Source organism: Neovison vison, chromosome 7, assembly GCF_020171115.1.
Source record: "Neovison vison isolate M4711 chromosome 7, ASM_NN_V1, whole genome shotgun sequence".
Taxonomy (NCBI): domain Eukaryota; kingdom Metazoa; phylum Chordata; class Mammalia; order Carnivora; family Mustelidae; genus Neogale; species Neogale vison.
In genome coordinates, this window is record NC_058097.1 from 138,533,252 (window position 1) to 138,546,760 (window position 13,509).

At 35.9% G+C, this 13,509-nt stretch overlaps 1 protein-coding gene across 7 annotated transcripts in view; it reads left to right on the plus strand.

The window, feature by feature from the left end:
* The window catches only part of DLG2 (discs large MAGUK scaffold protein 2), a 2,052,576-nt gene that overhangs the window by 14,626 nt on the left and 2,024,441 nt on the right, over positions 1 to 13,509 (plus strand). For 6 of the 7 annotated variants that reach the window (XM_044258404.1, XM_044258405.1, XM_044258399.1 and 3 more), the window contains exon 2: positions 185 to 316. The exons of the other annotated variant lie outside the window; for it this stretch is intronic. In XM_044258404.1, coding sequence (XP_044114339.1) covers positions 185 to 316 — 132 coding nt within the window. The remainder of the gene's footprint in view (positions 1 to 184; positions 317 to 13,509) is intronic. 7 annotated transcript variants of the gene reach the window in all.

Consider the following 13,509-nt stretch of genomic DNA (forward strand, 5'->3'; position numbering starts at 1 on the left):
ACCTGAGCTGAAGGCAGCCGCTTAACCAACTGAGCCACCCAGGCGTTCCTCAACAAAATATTCTTAAGAATCACTTGATTATATGGAATTTATAATGGACAGTTACATATTTTATTTTTTGTACATTTCATGTTAAATACTATGTTTCAATTTTAAGATAGAATTTTAAAATCATGTTTTTCAGATACTGACCGGGCTTTATCATTACTGGAAGAATACTGCAAAAAATTAAGGAAACCAGAGGAACAACAGTTGAAAAATGCTGTTAAAAAGGTGATGGGTATCTTTAAGAGCAGCTTATTCCAAGCTTTGCTAGGTATGTGTTACAAATTTATTTATCATCTTAATGGTCAGAATGTGCTTAACAGTTTGAGTAATGACCTAATGTTAACTATATTAAAAACTGGAATAATTTTCCTTTTTGGTGGAAAGAATGATTTTTTTTCTTACTTAAGGCTAACCTAAAGAAGAACTGTGATGAAATAGAAAAAAAAGTGTAGGTTATTAAAAATATAAATATTGAGGGGTACTTGAGTGGCTCAGTTAAGTGTCTGCCTTCAGCTCAGGTCATAACCCCAGGGTTCTTGGATTGAGCTCCACACTGGGCTCTCTGCTTAGCCGGCAGCCTGCTTCTCCCTCTCGCTCTCCCTCTGCCTGCTGCTCCCTGTACTTGTAGGGAAATAAATCTTTAGACATAAAATCTTTAAATAAATAAATATTGAAGAAATGTTTTATATAGGAAAAAGTTTACACAGGAATAAACCTGAACAGTCAGTGGTAAAAAAAATTGAAGACAAATGCCTTCCTTTAGGGAAGGAATTGGCTAGCACAAAAAACAATGGGCCATTTCTGTTCAGAATCATAGTTCTACTTTTACTCTCCTCTTAAAACAAAATTAAAATATTCCTTTCATGTTTTGCTTCTCTTGTGAAGGTTTATGATCCATATTGAAAAGTTTATTGGTGAGAATCTCAGTGCTCTGGGGTGCCTGGGGTGGCTCAGTTGGTTAAGCGACTGCGTTCGGCTCTGGTCATGATCCTGGAGAACTGGGATTGAGTCCTGAGTCGGGCTCCCAGCTCCGCGGGGAGTCTTCTTCTCCTGGTTCACCTTCTCCCCTCTCATGTTTTCTCTCACTTTCTCTCTCTCTCTCAAATTAAAAAAAAAAAAATACTTAAAAAAAAATCTCAATGCTTTGGAATTTTAGTCAGTTTGTCATAAATTTCATCATATAATGTCAAGCTTAGTTTAATCTCTCATATTAAAAATTGTGAAGAAATTCAAGGATTTAGCTTATGTATCTGTGTCTTTTTATATGTGTCTTTTGTATTTATGCAGATAACTTAATTCTTCACATAATATTTTGTTAGTCAAAGTAAACTAACAAAAGATATAAACAAATACCTCCCCTCAACAAAAAAATCAACTAAACAATTAAAAAAAAACCCCACTCAATTATACTATAGTTTACTAAACTTAAACAGTACTTTTTTTTTAACAGTACATTTAAAAGAGTAACTGAGTCTACTAGACATTATTACTTTCTCAGGTCTGGTGGTTTATATATAAAATATAAAAATGGGAACTTATGAGGATTAATTTTGAAAATATTTTTTCTATGGTTTTATTATGTCGACACTTGACAAAAACTCCAAACTTAGAGTGTGACTATAAAAAACATTAAATTTTGAAAATTTAAAATTTATCTGTTGAATAAAAATAGAAGTAAAATGCTTTAAAGGATTGTTTTGCCTGTGGATTAATTTCTTTAAAATATTTTTCTGTGGCTGGTAAGATTTAATGACACAAATAACTGTAATCATCTTAGTTGGTTTTAAATAAAAACAACTCTAAATGGAGTCTTACAGAATTTAAATAAATCCTGTCATTAGAGAATAGTATTTTAGAGAACATTTTTAAGCCCCAAGTTTCTCAATTAAAAGTTAAGTAGTAGGGAATTTGGGTAAATTAGAAGGGGAGGTGATCCATGAGAGACTATGGACTCTGAAAAACAGTCTGAGGGGTTTGAAGTGGCGGGGGGGTGGGAGGTTGGGGTACCAGGTGGTGGGTATTACAGAGGGCACAGCTTGCATGGAGCACTGGGTGTGGTGAAAAAATAATGAATACTGTTTTTCTGAAAATAAATAAATTGGGAAAAAAAATAAAAATTACTGGCAAAGATAAAAAAAAAAGTTAATGGTTTCATCTAGTTGATAATTAGTAAAGGCTGTTAACTGAACAGCAGTATCTCTGAGTAGATTTGTGTGATGTGCTTAGTTGAGACTGACCAAGTCTTTTGAGAGCTTGAATTTCTGAGAGCTTGATTTAGGAAGAACATTGTTGGATGCTTTAGATAATTTTACTATATTTCAGTAATGTTGCCATTTGGTATCACAATATCATTACATGGGAAATAAAAGGGCAAATGAATGACAAAGAATTGCATTTTGCTATTGTTTTGGGTGAATTATAAATATCTTGGCAAAAAGCCTATAGCATAGTTTGAATTTCTCTAACAAGATGAAAGGCAACAATAATCTGTAAAAAGCTGTTATATAAGTAATCCTGGTATCCAGCTTTGAATGGATAGATTTGCTCTGGCTGGTCTTTAGAAGTCATTTTGGAATAAACCAGACCACAAAGAATGGAGCAACATTATACAACAAAACGTAATTTTCATTTCAGTTCCATGTGTGTTGCTAAATACTGATAACTAATTTATTATTGTTGAATGTTTGAGTGTTCTCACTGTTTTTCTTTAAGCACTCAAAAGAAGAAAAGCTATATAGCCCTCTGCATCCTGGAAGGGATTATATTATTATAAAAAGATAAGCAGAGAGCTATTGATAAATAGAGTATTATTTATGGTCTACAACTTCCTATTTGGACCAACTACCTCCTACCCCACCACCTGCCCTTTTTTCTGTTACAAGTAATGGAACATAGTGGCTTTACCCATTGTTCTGATATTCAGATAGCCAGTATATTGAAGTAACACCTTTTATGAATCTCAGTTGACTAGAAATAGAAGGGAATCATAATGCAGAAAAACCAGTAGAAATACATAGTAAAGTAAAATATTATTATTGCAAGATATACTGTAATATTTACATATCACTAGGCAACCAACTCTCTTGACAGATGAAAAGCATCACTTCAAAAATTAACGCAGCCTCCTTCAGTGATCCTTCCATCATATTGCTTAAAAAAACCCCAAACACTGTTATGTCTTAGTTGTGTAATCTGTGAGGGCAGAATTCTGTCTACGTAATTTTGACCATTATTATAGTGCATTAAAGCATTTTATAAATGAGTTCTGTAATAGTAGGGTAGAAAGTGATGGCAAAGATATTGTGTTTTTTAGTTTTTAAAATAGAACTTTACCTGATTACAAAAATAATATATGTTCATTCTTTAAAAATTAAAAATAAAGTGGGACACCTGGGTGGCTCAGTTGGTTGAGCAGCTGCCTTCGGCTCTGGTCATGATCCCAGCGTCCTGGGATCGAGTCCCACATCGGGCTCCTTGCTCGGCGGGGAGCCTGCTTCTCCCTCTGCCTCTGCCTGCCTCTCTGTCTGCCTGTGCTCGCTCTCTCTCCCTCTCTCTCTGACAAATAAATAAATAAAATCTTAAAAAAAATTAAAAATAAAGTAAAAGAAGAATATAAAATTTTATGGTAAGACACATTCCTCTTATGGTAAATAGCAGGATATACGATACAGAGAATGGTGAATACTTTGATTAACTTTCTCCCTCTTTCCTCCTACAGTTTCTGTATTTTTTGCTTTAATTTCCCATTTATCAACAACTGACAGTGAAAAAAGACACTTAACTTTTAAAAAGTTAGTAATTAATGTTCATCAATATACAAAAAAGGGAAAAATACCTAAAATAGCAATGCACATTTCGATGTTGGGCTTAGGGTGACATCTTGTGGTGAAACTAAGGAAAAAGTTTTGTCCAATGGATAATTACATTACATTACATTATTAATAGTACAGATTTTGAATATAAGTGAATTGGAATTCTGTGGTATTTTACAAAATAATTTAGCTCTGTCTTATTTAGTATGGCTAAAACATTTAGATTTTCAAGATACGCTGGTTATTACTCTTCATTTAGGTAATGAAGAAGCAAGATGGAAATGTTTTTATTATTTTGAAATTTCTCTTCCAGATCTCCTTTGAATAGTTAAAGATTTATATTACCACCATAATATTTATAAAAATTATTTTATTAATATAATGGGCCAGCTCATTTTCAGATATATACCACAAATATTCTTTGTTTTTATACCTTATTGAATTTTTATTATCTTTTTTAAAAAAGATTTTACTTATTTGAGAGAGAGAGAGAGAGACAGAGAGTGAGCATGAGGGGGGAAGGTCAGAGGGAGAAGCAGACTCCTACTGAAGCAGGGACCCCGATGAGGGATTCGATCCCTGGACCCCAGGATCATGACCCGAGCTGAAGGCAGTCACTCAACCAACTGAGCCACCCAGGCGCCCTTTATTTTTATTCTTTATTCTTATATGATTGTGGACAGAACTATGTATATATTAATGAGTTTGAACTCCTTTCAAAAATCTTGTTAATCTTGTTTCTGATTTCATTTCCTTTTATTTCTTTTTTAAAATTTATTTTTAAAAATTCAATTAATTAACATGGAGTGTATTATTAGTTTCAGAGGTAGAGGTCAGTGATTCATCAGTCTTATATAACACCCAGTGCTCATTACATCACGTGCCCTCCTTTTTTTTAAAAGATTTTATTTATTTATTTGACAGAGAGAGAGATCACAAGTAGGCAGAGCAGCAGGCCGAGAGAGAGAGGGAGAAGCAGGCTCTGTGCTGAGCAGAGAGCCTGATGCCAGGCTCGATCCCAGGACCCTGAGTTCATGACCTGAACTGAAAGCAGAGGCTTTAACCCACTGAGCCACCCAGGTGTCCCATCACGTGCCCTCCTTAATGCCCATCACCCAGTTACCCCATCCCTCTAGCCCCACCCCTCAGCAACTTTTAGTTTGTTTCCTATGATTAAGAGTCTCTTATGGTTTTTCTCCCTCTCTGATTTTTTCTTAGTTTATTCCCCCCACTTCCCTTATAATCCTCTGTTTTATTTCTTAAATTCCACCTGTATACTACAACTTCTTTTTCTATTCATCTGTCAATGGACATCTGGGCTCTTTTCATATTTCCTTTTGTTTCACTGCAGTGTTTGAGGGGGACTTTTGGGGAAAGATTTAGGACAGAATGGTCAGTAAAGTGGTATTTTCCTTAAAACCTTGCCAGCAGTAAAATCTTAGAAAAATGTATATCTCTTGCATGTCAGACTTTGCGTTAGAGTAGAATACTTTCATTTCCATAAATTTTAATGTAGAACCCTATGGACTCATAGGGGTGATATAGTAGATAGAATATATATTGGAATATATTGGATATTGGGATATAGAGGAGATATACTACTGTATTGATAATTATCACCTCCTTGTTGAAGCCTTCTCTCATATCCATATCTGATAGCAGCTTTAGCCAGTCCTTTTATTATGTCTCACAGGGTTTTTTCAGATTACTATGAAACATTTGTTGTATTGCCTTTCGATACTCCCAGTATATGGGCCTTAATAATAGTAGACCTTCAATACATTTTCCTTGTTCATTTACTCAGTAATTATTTTAAAAATATCTGGTATGTATTAGACATTGTGCTAGGAAATGGGGATATAACGGTAAACTATAGAGGAGAGGATAGTCCTTGCCCTTATGGAGAAGTCAGAGAACTCAAGTGGGCAAAAGATATATTAGCTATATGATTAGGTAATTATTTAAATGTAATGCTGGGAAGTGCTCTAAAATCAGTGTGTTTAAAAGTTTTATCACATTTACTTTGAGTAAAAAAGAAGCCCCACATATTTTTCCAATACAGTAATTTCAATTTAATATTTTATTTCAAATAACATTTATGTGAAAACATCATGGCTATTTTGGTCTTAATCATTCATCATAATGTATAATTTTTACCAGGTGATCATAAGGTAGTCATAGGATTTTTTTAATAGATTATAGTGAATGTGAAAGTCCACATAGTTATGAATTTGGGAAAACTTGGCTCTAATCCTCCAAAGAAGATGTTCTCAAAGTGTGGTTTTTGGACCAGCAGCATCAGCATCACGTGGAAACTTGCTAACATTGTAAATTCTTGGGCCTTACTCCAAACCTACTGAGTCAGAAACTCAGGAAGTAGGGCTCAGCAAATAGTGTTTTACTAAAACTTCCAGGTGATTCTGAGGCATGCTTAAGTTTGAGAACATATTCAAAATGATTAGATACTTGGCTACTAAGGAGAGTAATGTAGTTTGTGAATATTATTAATAAATTTGGTGAGATAGGACTGTGGCATTTCTATATTCCTGGGTTTAATAAAGATTTGATTTGGTCTTTAATGAGTATAATGAGCCATTATTATTCTGGGATATAATTTGAGTACTTTAAAAACCCAAATTAAAGAATATAATTATGGCATCTAATTTTCTTTTTAAAGTACAATGATATATCTTAAACACTTAAGTGATTTTTTTTTCACTTGGATACTTGATGATAGTATCTACTTATGAGGCTATGGATAGAGAACAGCAAAGCTACACTGAGATGTTGCTATTGGCATACACGAGGCTCACTCAGTAGGTAAGCGCTTACTGCCACTTACAGCCTCAAAGCAGGTGCTCGAGTAAAACAAATACATTACTGCATGTCATGCACCTTCAAATAAGTCTTAACTAGTGCAAGCAGTGCACGTTAGATTCTTAGTCACTAAGTTCTACTATGTTTGTACTTACTTGCTTACAGGACCTATTTACATAAAAGAATGCAAGTATTCCAGCTATTACAATTGAGTAATTAATAATTAATAAAGTATTTATGACATGTTTAATTTACATGGGTATATACAGATGGATGTTACTAGAATCAAAGTTCCTACCCTTAAGAAGGTTAAGCAATTGGGAAGGTAACATTCATATGCATACAAGGACAAGATAGGATATAATCAAGGGCTAAATTTTGAAGGCTAGACCAAACTATTATAGGAGTTCAGAGAAACATGGGGTCATTGCAGATTGATGTTACTAGGAAAACTTTTCTGTGAAAGGTAAGCTTGATCTGGTCTTGTCAGTGATAGGATTTGGGTAAGAAGAGGACAGAAAAGGATGTTTTTTTTCCCATCCATCCATTCATTCAAAAGATGTATACTGAACGCTGAGCTAGGCATTGTAATATATACTGGGGAGAAAAGCATTAAACAAAATTGCATAAAGAGTTTATATTTACAATTGTGATAAATGTTACAAAGGGGAAGGAGAGGGTGCTATGAGCAAGAGGCTTAACCTTCACAGTGGAATCAGGGAAAGCTTTCTTAGGGAAGTGGCATTTGAGATGATAAAAATTGTACTGATTGACAGAGGTCAGAAGGAGAGTAAGAAAATGGATACAACAAAAACAAGGGTGCAGGATGCTCTTGATACTTAGTTTTTAAAATGTCTTATAGGAATTAGATAAAGCATCACATTAAACTTAAGTCTTTTCCAAAGACTTGTTTAAATTTGAAGGTAAACTTGAAGGGCACCTGAATGACTCCATTAAGCGTCTGCCTTCCTCTCAGGTCATGATCCCAGGACCATGGGATCGAGCCCTGTGTTGGACTCTCTTTCCCTTTGCCCCTCCTCTCTACTGTGCTCTCTCTCTGCTCTCACTTTATTTCTCAAATAACCAAATAAATAAAAATAAATATGAAGGTAAACTTGAGAAACAAGAGTGGTATGCATAAAAATGCGGCCCTTGTGGGGTGCCTGGGTGGCTCACTGGGTTAAGCCTCTGCCTTTGGCTCAGGTCACAATCCCAGGGTCCTGGGATCGAGCCATGCATCAGACTCCCTGCTCAGCGGGGAGCCTGCTTCCTCCTCTCTCTCTGCCTCTCTGCCTACTTGTGATCTGTCTGCCAAATAAATAAATAAAATCTGTAAAAAAAGAAAAAAAAATGTGGCCCTCGTAATCCTTATCATCGCCCTTTGTTAAACTGTTGCGTACTGAGTGTGATTAGTTGTGTTTCATGTCATGTGGAATCAGTATATCTTAAGTTAAATTTGACACTTTACATCGGATGCCATCAAAAGGGTTGGATGCCATTCTTGGCTCTGGACTTTGTGTACTTGCTGCAGGATTTATGTCACCAGATGGCACCATTTAACTAAATTTATGTACTTTGGATGCTTATAAGCCTGGTTGTTTTTAAATGAAAGATGCTTTTATTTGTGCTAAAGCTGAATTAGAAAAAAATTAATTTATTTTGGTGGCATATGAGACTTCTATACAGAGTAAGGTAATGAAACCCCATAAGTTTCTTGAGAACATGAAAGGATTGGGCTGTTTCTGCTAAGTACATAATAAATAAAAGTTTGGTAATAATCACTGTCACTAATATATGGCAGCTGGCAAAAAAGCAGAACACAATAGGTTTCCCCATCTAGGTTTTTGTATAGCCAGCATAATGATAATATGAATATTTTAAACTTAAATGTAATTTATAGATGTAGGGATTTTATTTACATATATAAATATTTATACATTATATTATATATAATATATATTATATAATATATAAATTTATATATAAATATTTATATATTATATATATTTTAAAATACAAATATATATATTTTATTTATATATATTTTCTATATATATATATAAAATACAAACATGGAGAAAATTCTAAAAGATTATTTTAGGAACAGGCCTTTCAAGATGTCTTCAAATATTATGATAATAATATGTTAAAAATGTTGTCAATAGGGTATATGTTCTATTGAACCATGGAACTAAATATTAATAGAACATCATATAGATTTTTTTTTAGTGTAAATATTCATCTAAAGGAAATGAGTATTTATTACTTTCTTGGTTAAAAACTTCCTTAATATTTTCCTCATCTTTAAGCAGAATTAGTCACTTTCTTCCTTATGTTCCTGTATTTGTTCATATTTATGGTACAGTAGTTTTTACAGTGTATTATTGTTAATTAATTACATGTTAGTTTTCTCAGTAGACTGTGAACTTCTTGAATGCAGGCACAGATTCTAATTCAGACTGATTCTAATTGTGTAGCACATTGTCATGGAATATTCTATCATTAAATTTCTTTCACTTGACAAAATATATTTTGAACTCCTACTGTCCAAGAAGTACTGTATTAGGCTCTGGGAATTAGGTGACAAGAGACATGTGGTCCTGTTTTTGTGGAGTTCATGATCTGCTGTGAGAGAGAGACATTAAACAAATATGTACAATAATGATAAGTACTTTGAAAAGTTATTTGGATTAAACAGTAAAATCATAAGCAATTACTTGAACTGGCCAAATTCATAGTATTGTACTGTGTGTGTTTAAAAATGTTTATTCTTTTTTAAAAAAAGTTATTCATTTAAGTATTCTTTACATCCAACATGGGGCTTGACCTCATGACTCTGACATCAAGATTCACAAACACTACCAACTGAACCAGCCAGGTGCCCCATTAAAAATGTTTAAATTCTGTATATTTAAGGTACCTGACTGGCTCAGTCAGTTAAGCATCTGACTCTTGATTTTGGGTTGGGTCATGATCTAATCGTGAGATTGAACTTCCTGTCATGCTGGATGCTCAGCAGGGAGTCTGCTGGAGATTCTCTCCCTTGCCCTCACCATCTGCCCCGCCCCCCAATAAATAAATAAATTTTTATTTTTTTAACCATTTTTAAAAATTATATTCAATTAGCCAACATATCATTTATCATTAGTTTTTGATGTAGTTTTCAATGATTCATTAGTTGTGTGTAATAACACCCAGTACTCATCACAACACATGCCTTCCTTAATACCCATCACCTGGTTACCCTTTCCTTCCATCCCCCTCCCTTCTGTAACCCTCAGATTGTTTCCCAGGGTCCAGTCTCTCATGATTTGTCTCCCTCTCTGATTTCTTCCCATTCAGTTTTCCCTCCCTTTCCAAGCAGTCCTCTATGCTCTTCTTTATAGTCCATGTATGAGTGAAATCATATGATAATTGTCTTTCTCTGCTTGACTTAGTTCATTTAGCATAATACCCTCCAGTTCGACACATTTCAATGTAAATAATAGATATATTTCCTTTCCGTTGGCTGAGAAATACTCCATCCATCTCCTTCTTAATCTATTCACCTGTTGAAGGACATCTTGGCTCCTTCCATAGTTTGGCTATTATGGACACTGCTGCTAAGAACATTGGGGTGCATGTGCCCCTTCTTTTCACTATATCTGTATCTTTCAGGTAAATACCTAGTAGTGCAATTGCTGGGTCATAGGGTAGCTCTATTTTTAAAGTCTTGAGGAACCTCCATACTGTTTTCAGAGTGGCTGTACCAGCTTGCATTCCTACCAACAGTGTAAGAGGTTTTCCTTTTCTCCACATCCTCACCAACATTTGTTGTTTCTTGACTTAATTTTACCCATTCTGACTGGTGTGAGGTGATATCTCATTGTGGTTTTGATTTGAATTTCCCTGATGGCTAGTGATGTTGAACCTTTTTTCATGTGTCTTTTAGCCATTCGCATATCTTCTTTGGAGAGGTGTCTGTTCATGTTGTCTCTGCCCATTTCTTGACTGGATTCTTTGTTTTTTGGATGTTGAGTTTGAGATGTTCTTTATAGATCATGGATATCAGCCCTTTATCTGGCATGTCTTTTTTTTTTTTTTTTTTAAGGATTTTATTTATTCATTTGACAGAGAGAGAGAGAGAGAGAGAGAGAGATAGATAGATAGATCACAAATAGGCAGAGAGGTAGGCAGAGGGGGAGGGGGAAGCAGGTCCCCTGCTGAGCAGGGAGCCTGATGCGGGGCTCGATCCAAGGACCCTGAGATCATGACCTGAGCTGAAGGCAGAGGCTTAACCCACTGAGCCACCCAGGTGCCCCTGTCTGGTATATCTTAAGAACAAGTTTAAATACTGTGTATTTATTGAAACCTTCTAGTAATATCTATTATTGTTGGAATTTCAAACTTCTCACCTGTGAGATTCTCCATCTCCTCTGCCTACCTCTCATCTCATCTCTTCCCCACTCACTATACTCCAGCCACATGGCCTTCTTTCTTTTCCTAGATGACATTTTCACTTGCTTTTCTTTTGTTTGGAAGTACCTTTCTACCTAAATCTACCCAAATCTGCCTTACTGGCTTATGTCATCATTTAGGTCCAGTGCCTCTAAAGTGCCTTTCTGTTTCACTCCCCATTTCCCCCCCCATCCCCAAGTCACATCTATCACATTTCCTGCTTTATTTTTGTGACTATATGGATCACAATAAGAAATTCTGTTTATGAGTTTTTTAAAAAATTTTTTATTTCTTTTCAGCATAACAGTATTCATTGTTTTTGCACCACACCCAGTGCTCCATGCAATCCATGCCCTCCCTAATACCCACCACCTGGTTCTCCCAACCTCCTAGCCCCTGCCCCTTCAAAACCCTCAGATTATTTTTCAGAGTCCATAGTCTCTCATGGTTCACCTCCCCTTCCAATTTCCCTCAACTCCCTTCTCCTCTCCATCTCCCCTTGTTCTCCATGTTATTTGTTATGCTCCACAAATAAGCAAAACCATATGATAATTGACTCTCTCAGCTTGACTTATTTCACTCAGCATAATCTCTTCCAGTCCCGTCCATGTTGCTACAAAAGTTGGGTATTCATCCTTTCTGATGGAGGCATAATACTCCATAGTGTATATGGACCACATCTTCCTTATCCATTCATCTGTTGAAGGGCATCTTGGTTCTTTCCACAGTTTGGCGACTGTGGCCGTTGCTGCTATAAACATTGGGGTACAGATGGCCCTTCTTTTCACTACATCAGTATGTTTGGGGTAAATACCCAGTAGTGCAATCAGGGTCATAGGGAAGCTCTATTTTTAATTTCTTGAGGAATCTCCACATTGTTCTCCAAAGTGGCTGCACCAACTTGCATTCCCACCAACAGTATAAGAGGGTTCCCCTTTTTCCATATCCTCTCCAACACACATTGTTTCCCGTTTTGCTAATTTTGGCCATTCTAACTGGTGTAAGGTGGTATCTCAATGTGGTTTTAGTTTGAATCTCCCTGATGGCTAGTGATGATGAACATTTTGTCATGTGTCTGATAGCCATTTGTATGTCTTCATTGGAGGAGTGTCTGTTCATTTCTTCTGCCCTTTTTTTTTTATATATGATTGTCCGTTTTGTATGTGTTGAGTTTGAGAAGTTCTTTATAGGTCCTGGATATCAACCTTTTGTCTGTACTGTCATTTGCAAATATCTTCTTCCATTCCGTGGGTTGCCTCTTTGTTTTCTTGACTGTTTCCTTTGCTGTGCAGAAGCTTTTGATTTTGATGAAGTCCCAAAAGTTCATCTTTGCTTTTGTTTCCTTTGCCTTTGGAGACGTATCTTGAAAGAAGTTGCTGTGGCTGATATCGAAGAGATTACTGCCTATATTCTCCTCTAGGATTCTGATGGATTCCTGTTTCATGTTGAGGTCTTTTACCCTTTTTGAGTTTATCTTTGTGTACAGTGTAAGAGAATGGTCAAGTTTCATTCTTCTACATATAGCTGTCCAGTTTTCCCAGCACCATTTATTGAAGAGACTGTCTTTTATCCACTGTATGTTTTTTCCTGTTTTGTTGAAGATTATTATTTTTTTCCAATTTATTTATTTTCAGAAAAACATTATTCATTATTTTTTCACCACACCCAGTGCTCCATGCAAGCCGTGCCCTCTATAATACCCACCACCTGGTACCCCATCCTCCCACCCCCCCACCACTTCAAACCCCTCAGATTGTTTTTCAGAGTCCATAGTCTCTCATGGTTCACCTCCCCTTCCAATTTACCCAAATTCCCTTCTCCTCTCTAATGCCCCTTGTCCTCCATGCTATTTGTTATGCTCCACAAATAAGTGAAACCATATGATAATTGACTCTCTCAGCTTGACTTATTTCACTCAGCATAATCTCTTCCAGTCCCGTCCATGTTGCTACAAAAGTTGGGTATTCATCCTTTCTGATGGAGGCATAATACTCCATAGTGTATATGGACCACATCTTCCTTATCCATTCATCTGTTGAAGGGCATCTTGGTTCTTTCCATAGTTTGGCGACCATGGCCATTGCTGCTATAAACATTGGGGTACAGATGGCCCTTCTTTTCACGACATCTGTGTCTTTGGGGTAAATACCCAGGAGTGCAATTGCAGGGTCGTAGGGAAGCTCTATTTTCAATTTCTTGAGGAATCTCCACACTGTTCTCCAAAGAGGCTGCACCAACCTGCATTCCCACCAACAGTGTAAGAGGGTTCCCCTTTCTCCACATCCTCTCCAACACATGTTGTTCCCTGTTTTGTTAATTTTGGCCATTCTAACTGGTGTAAGGTGATATCTCAATGTGGTTTTAATTTGAATCTCCCTGAGGGCTAATGATGATG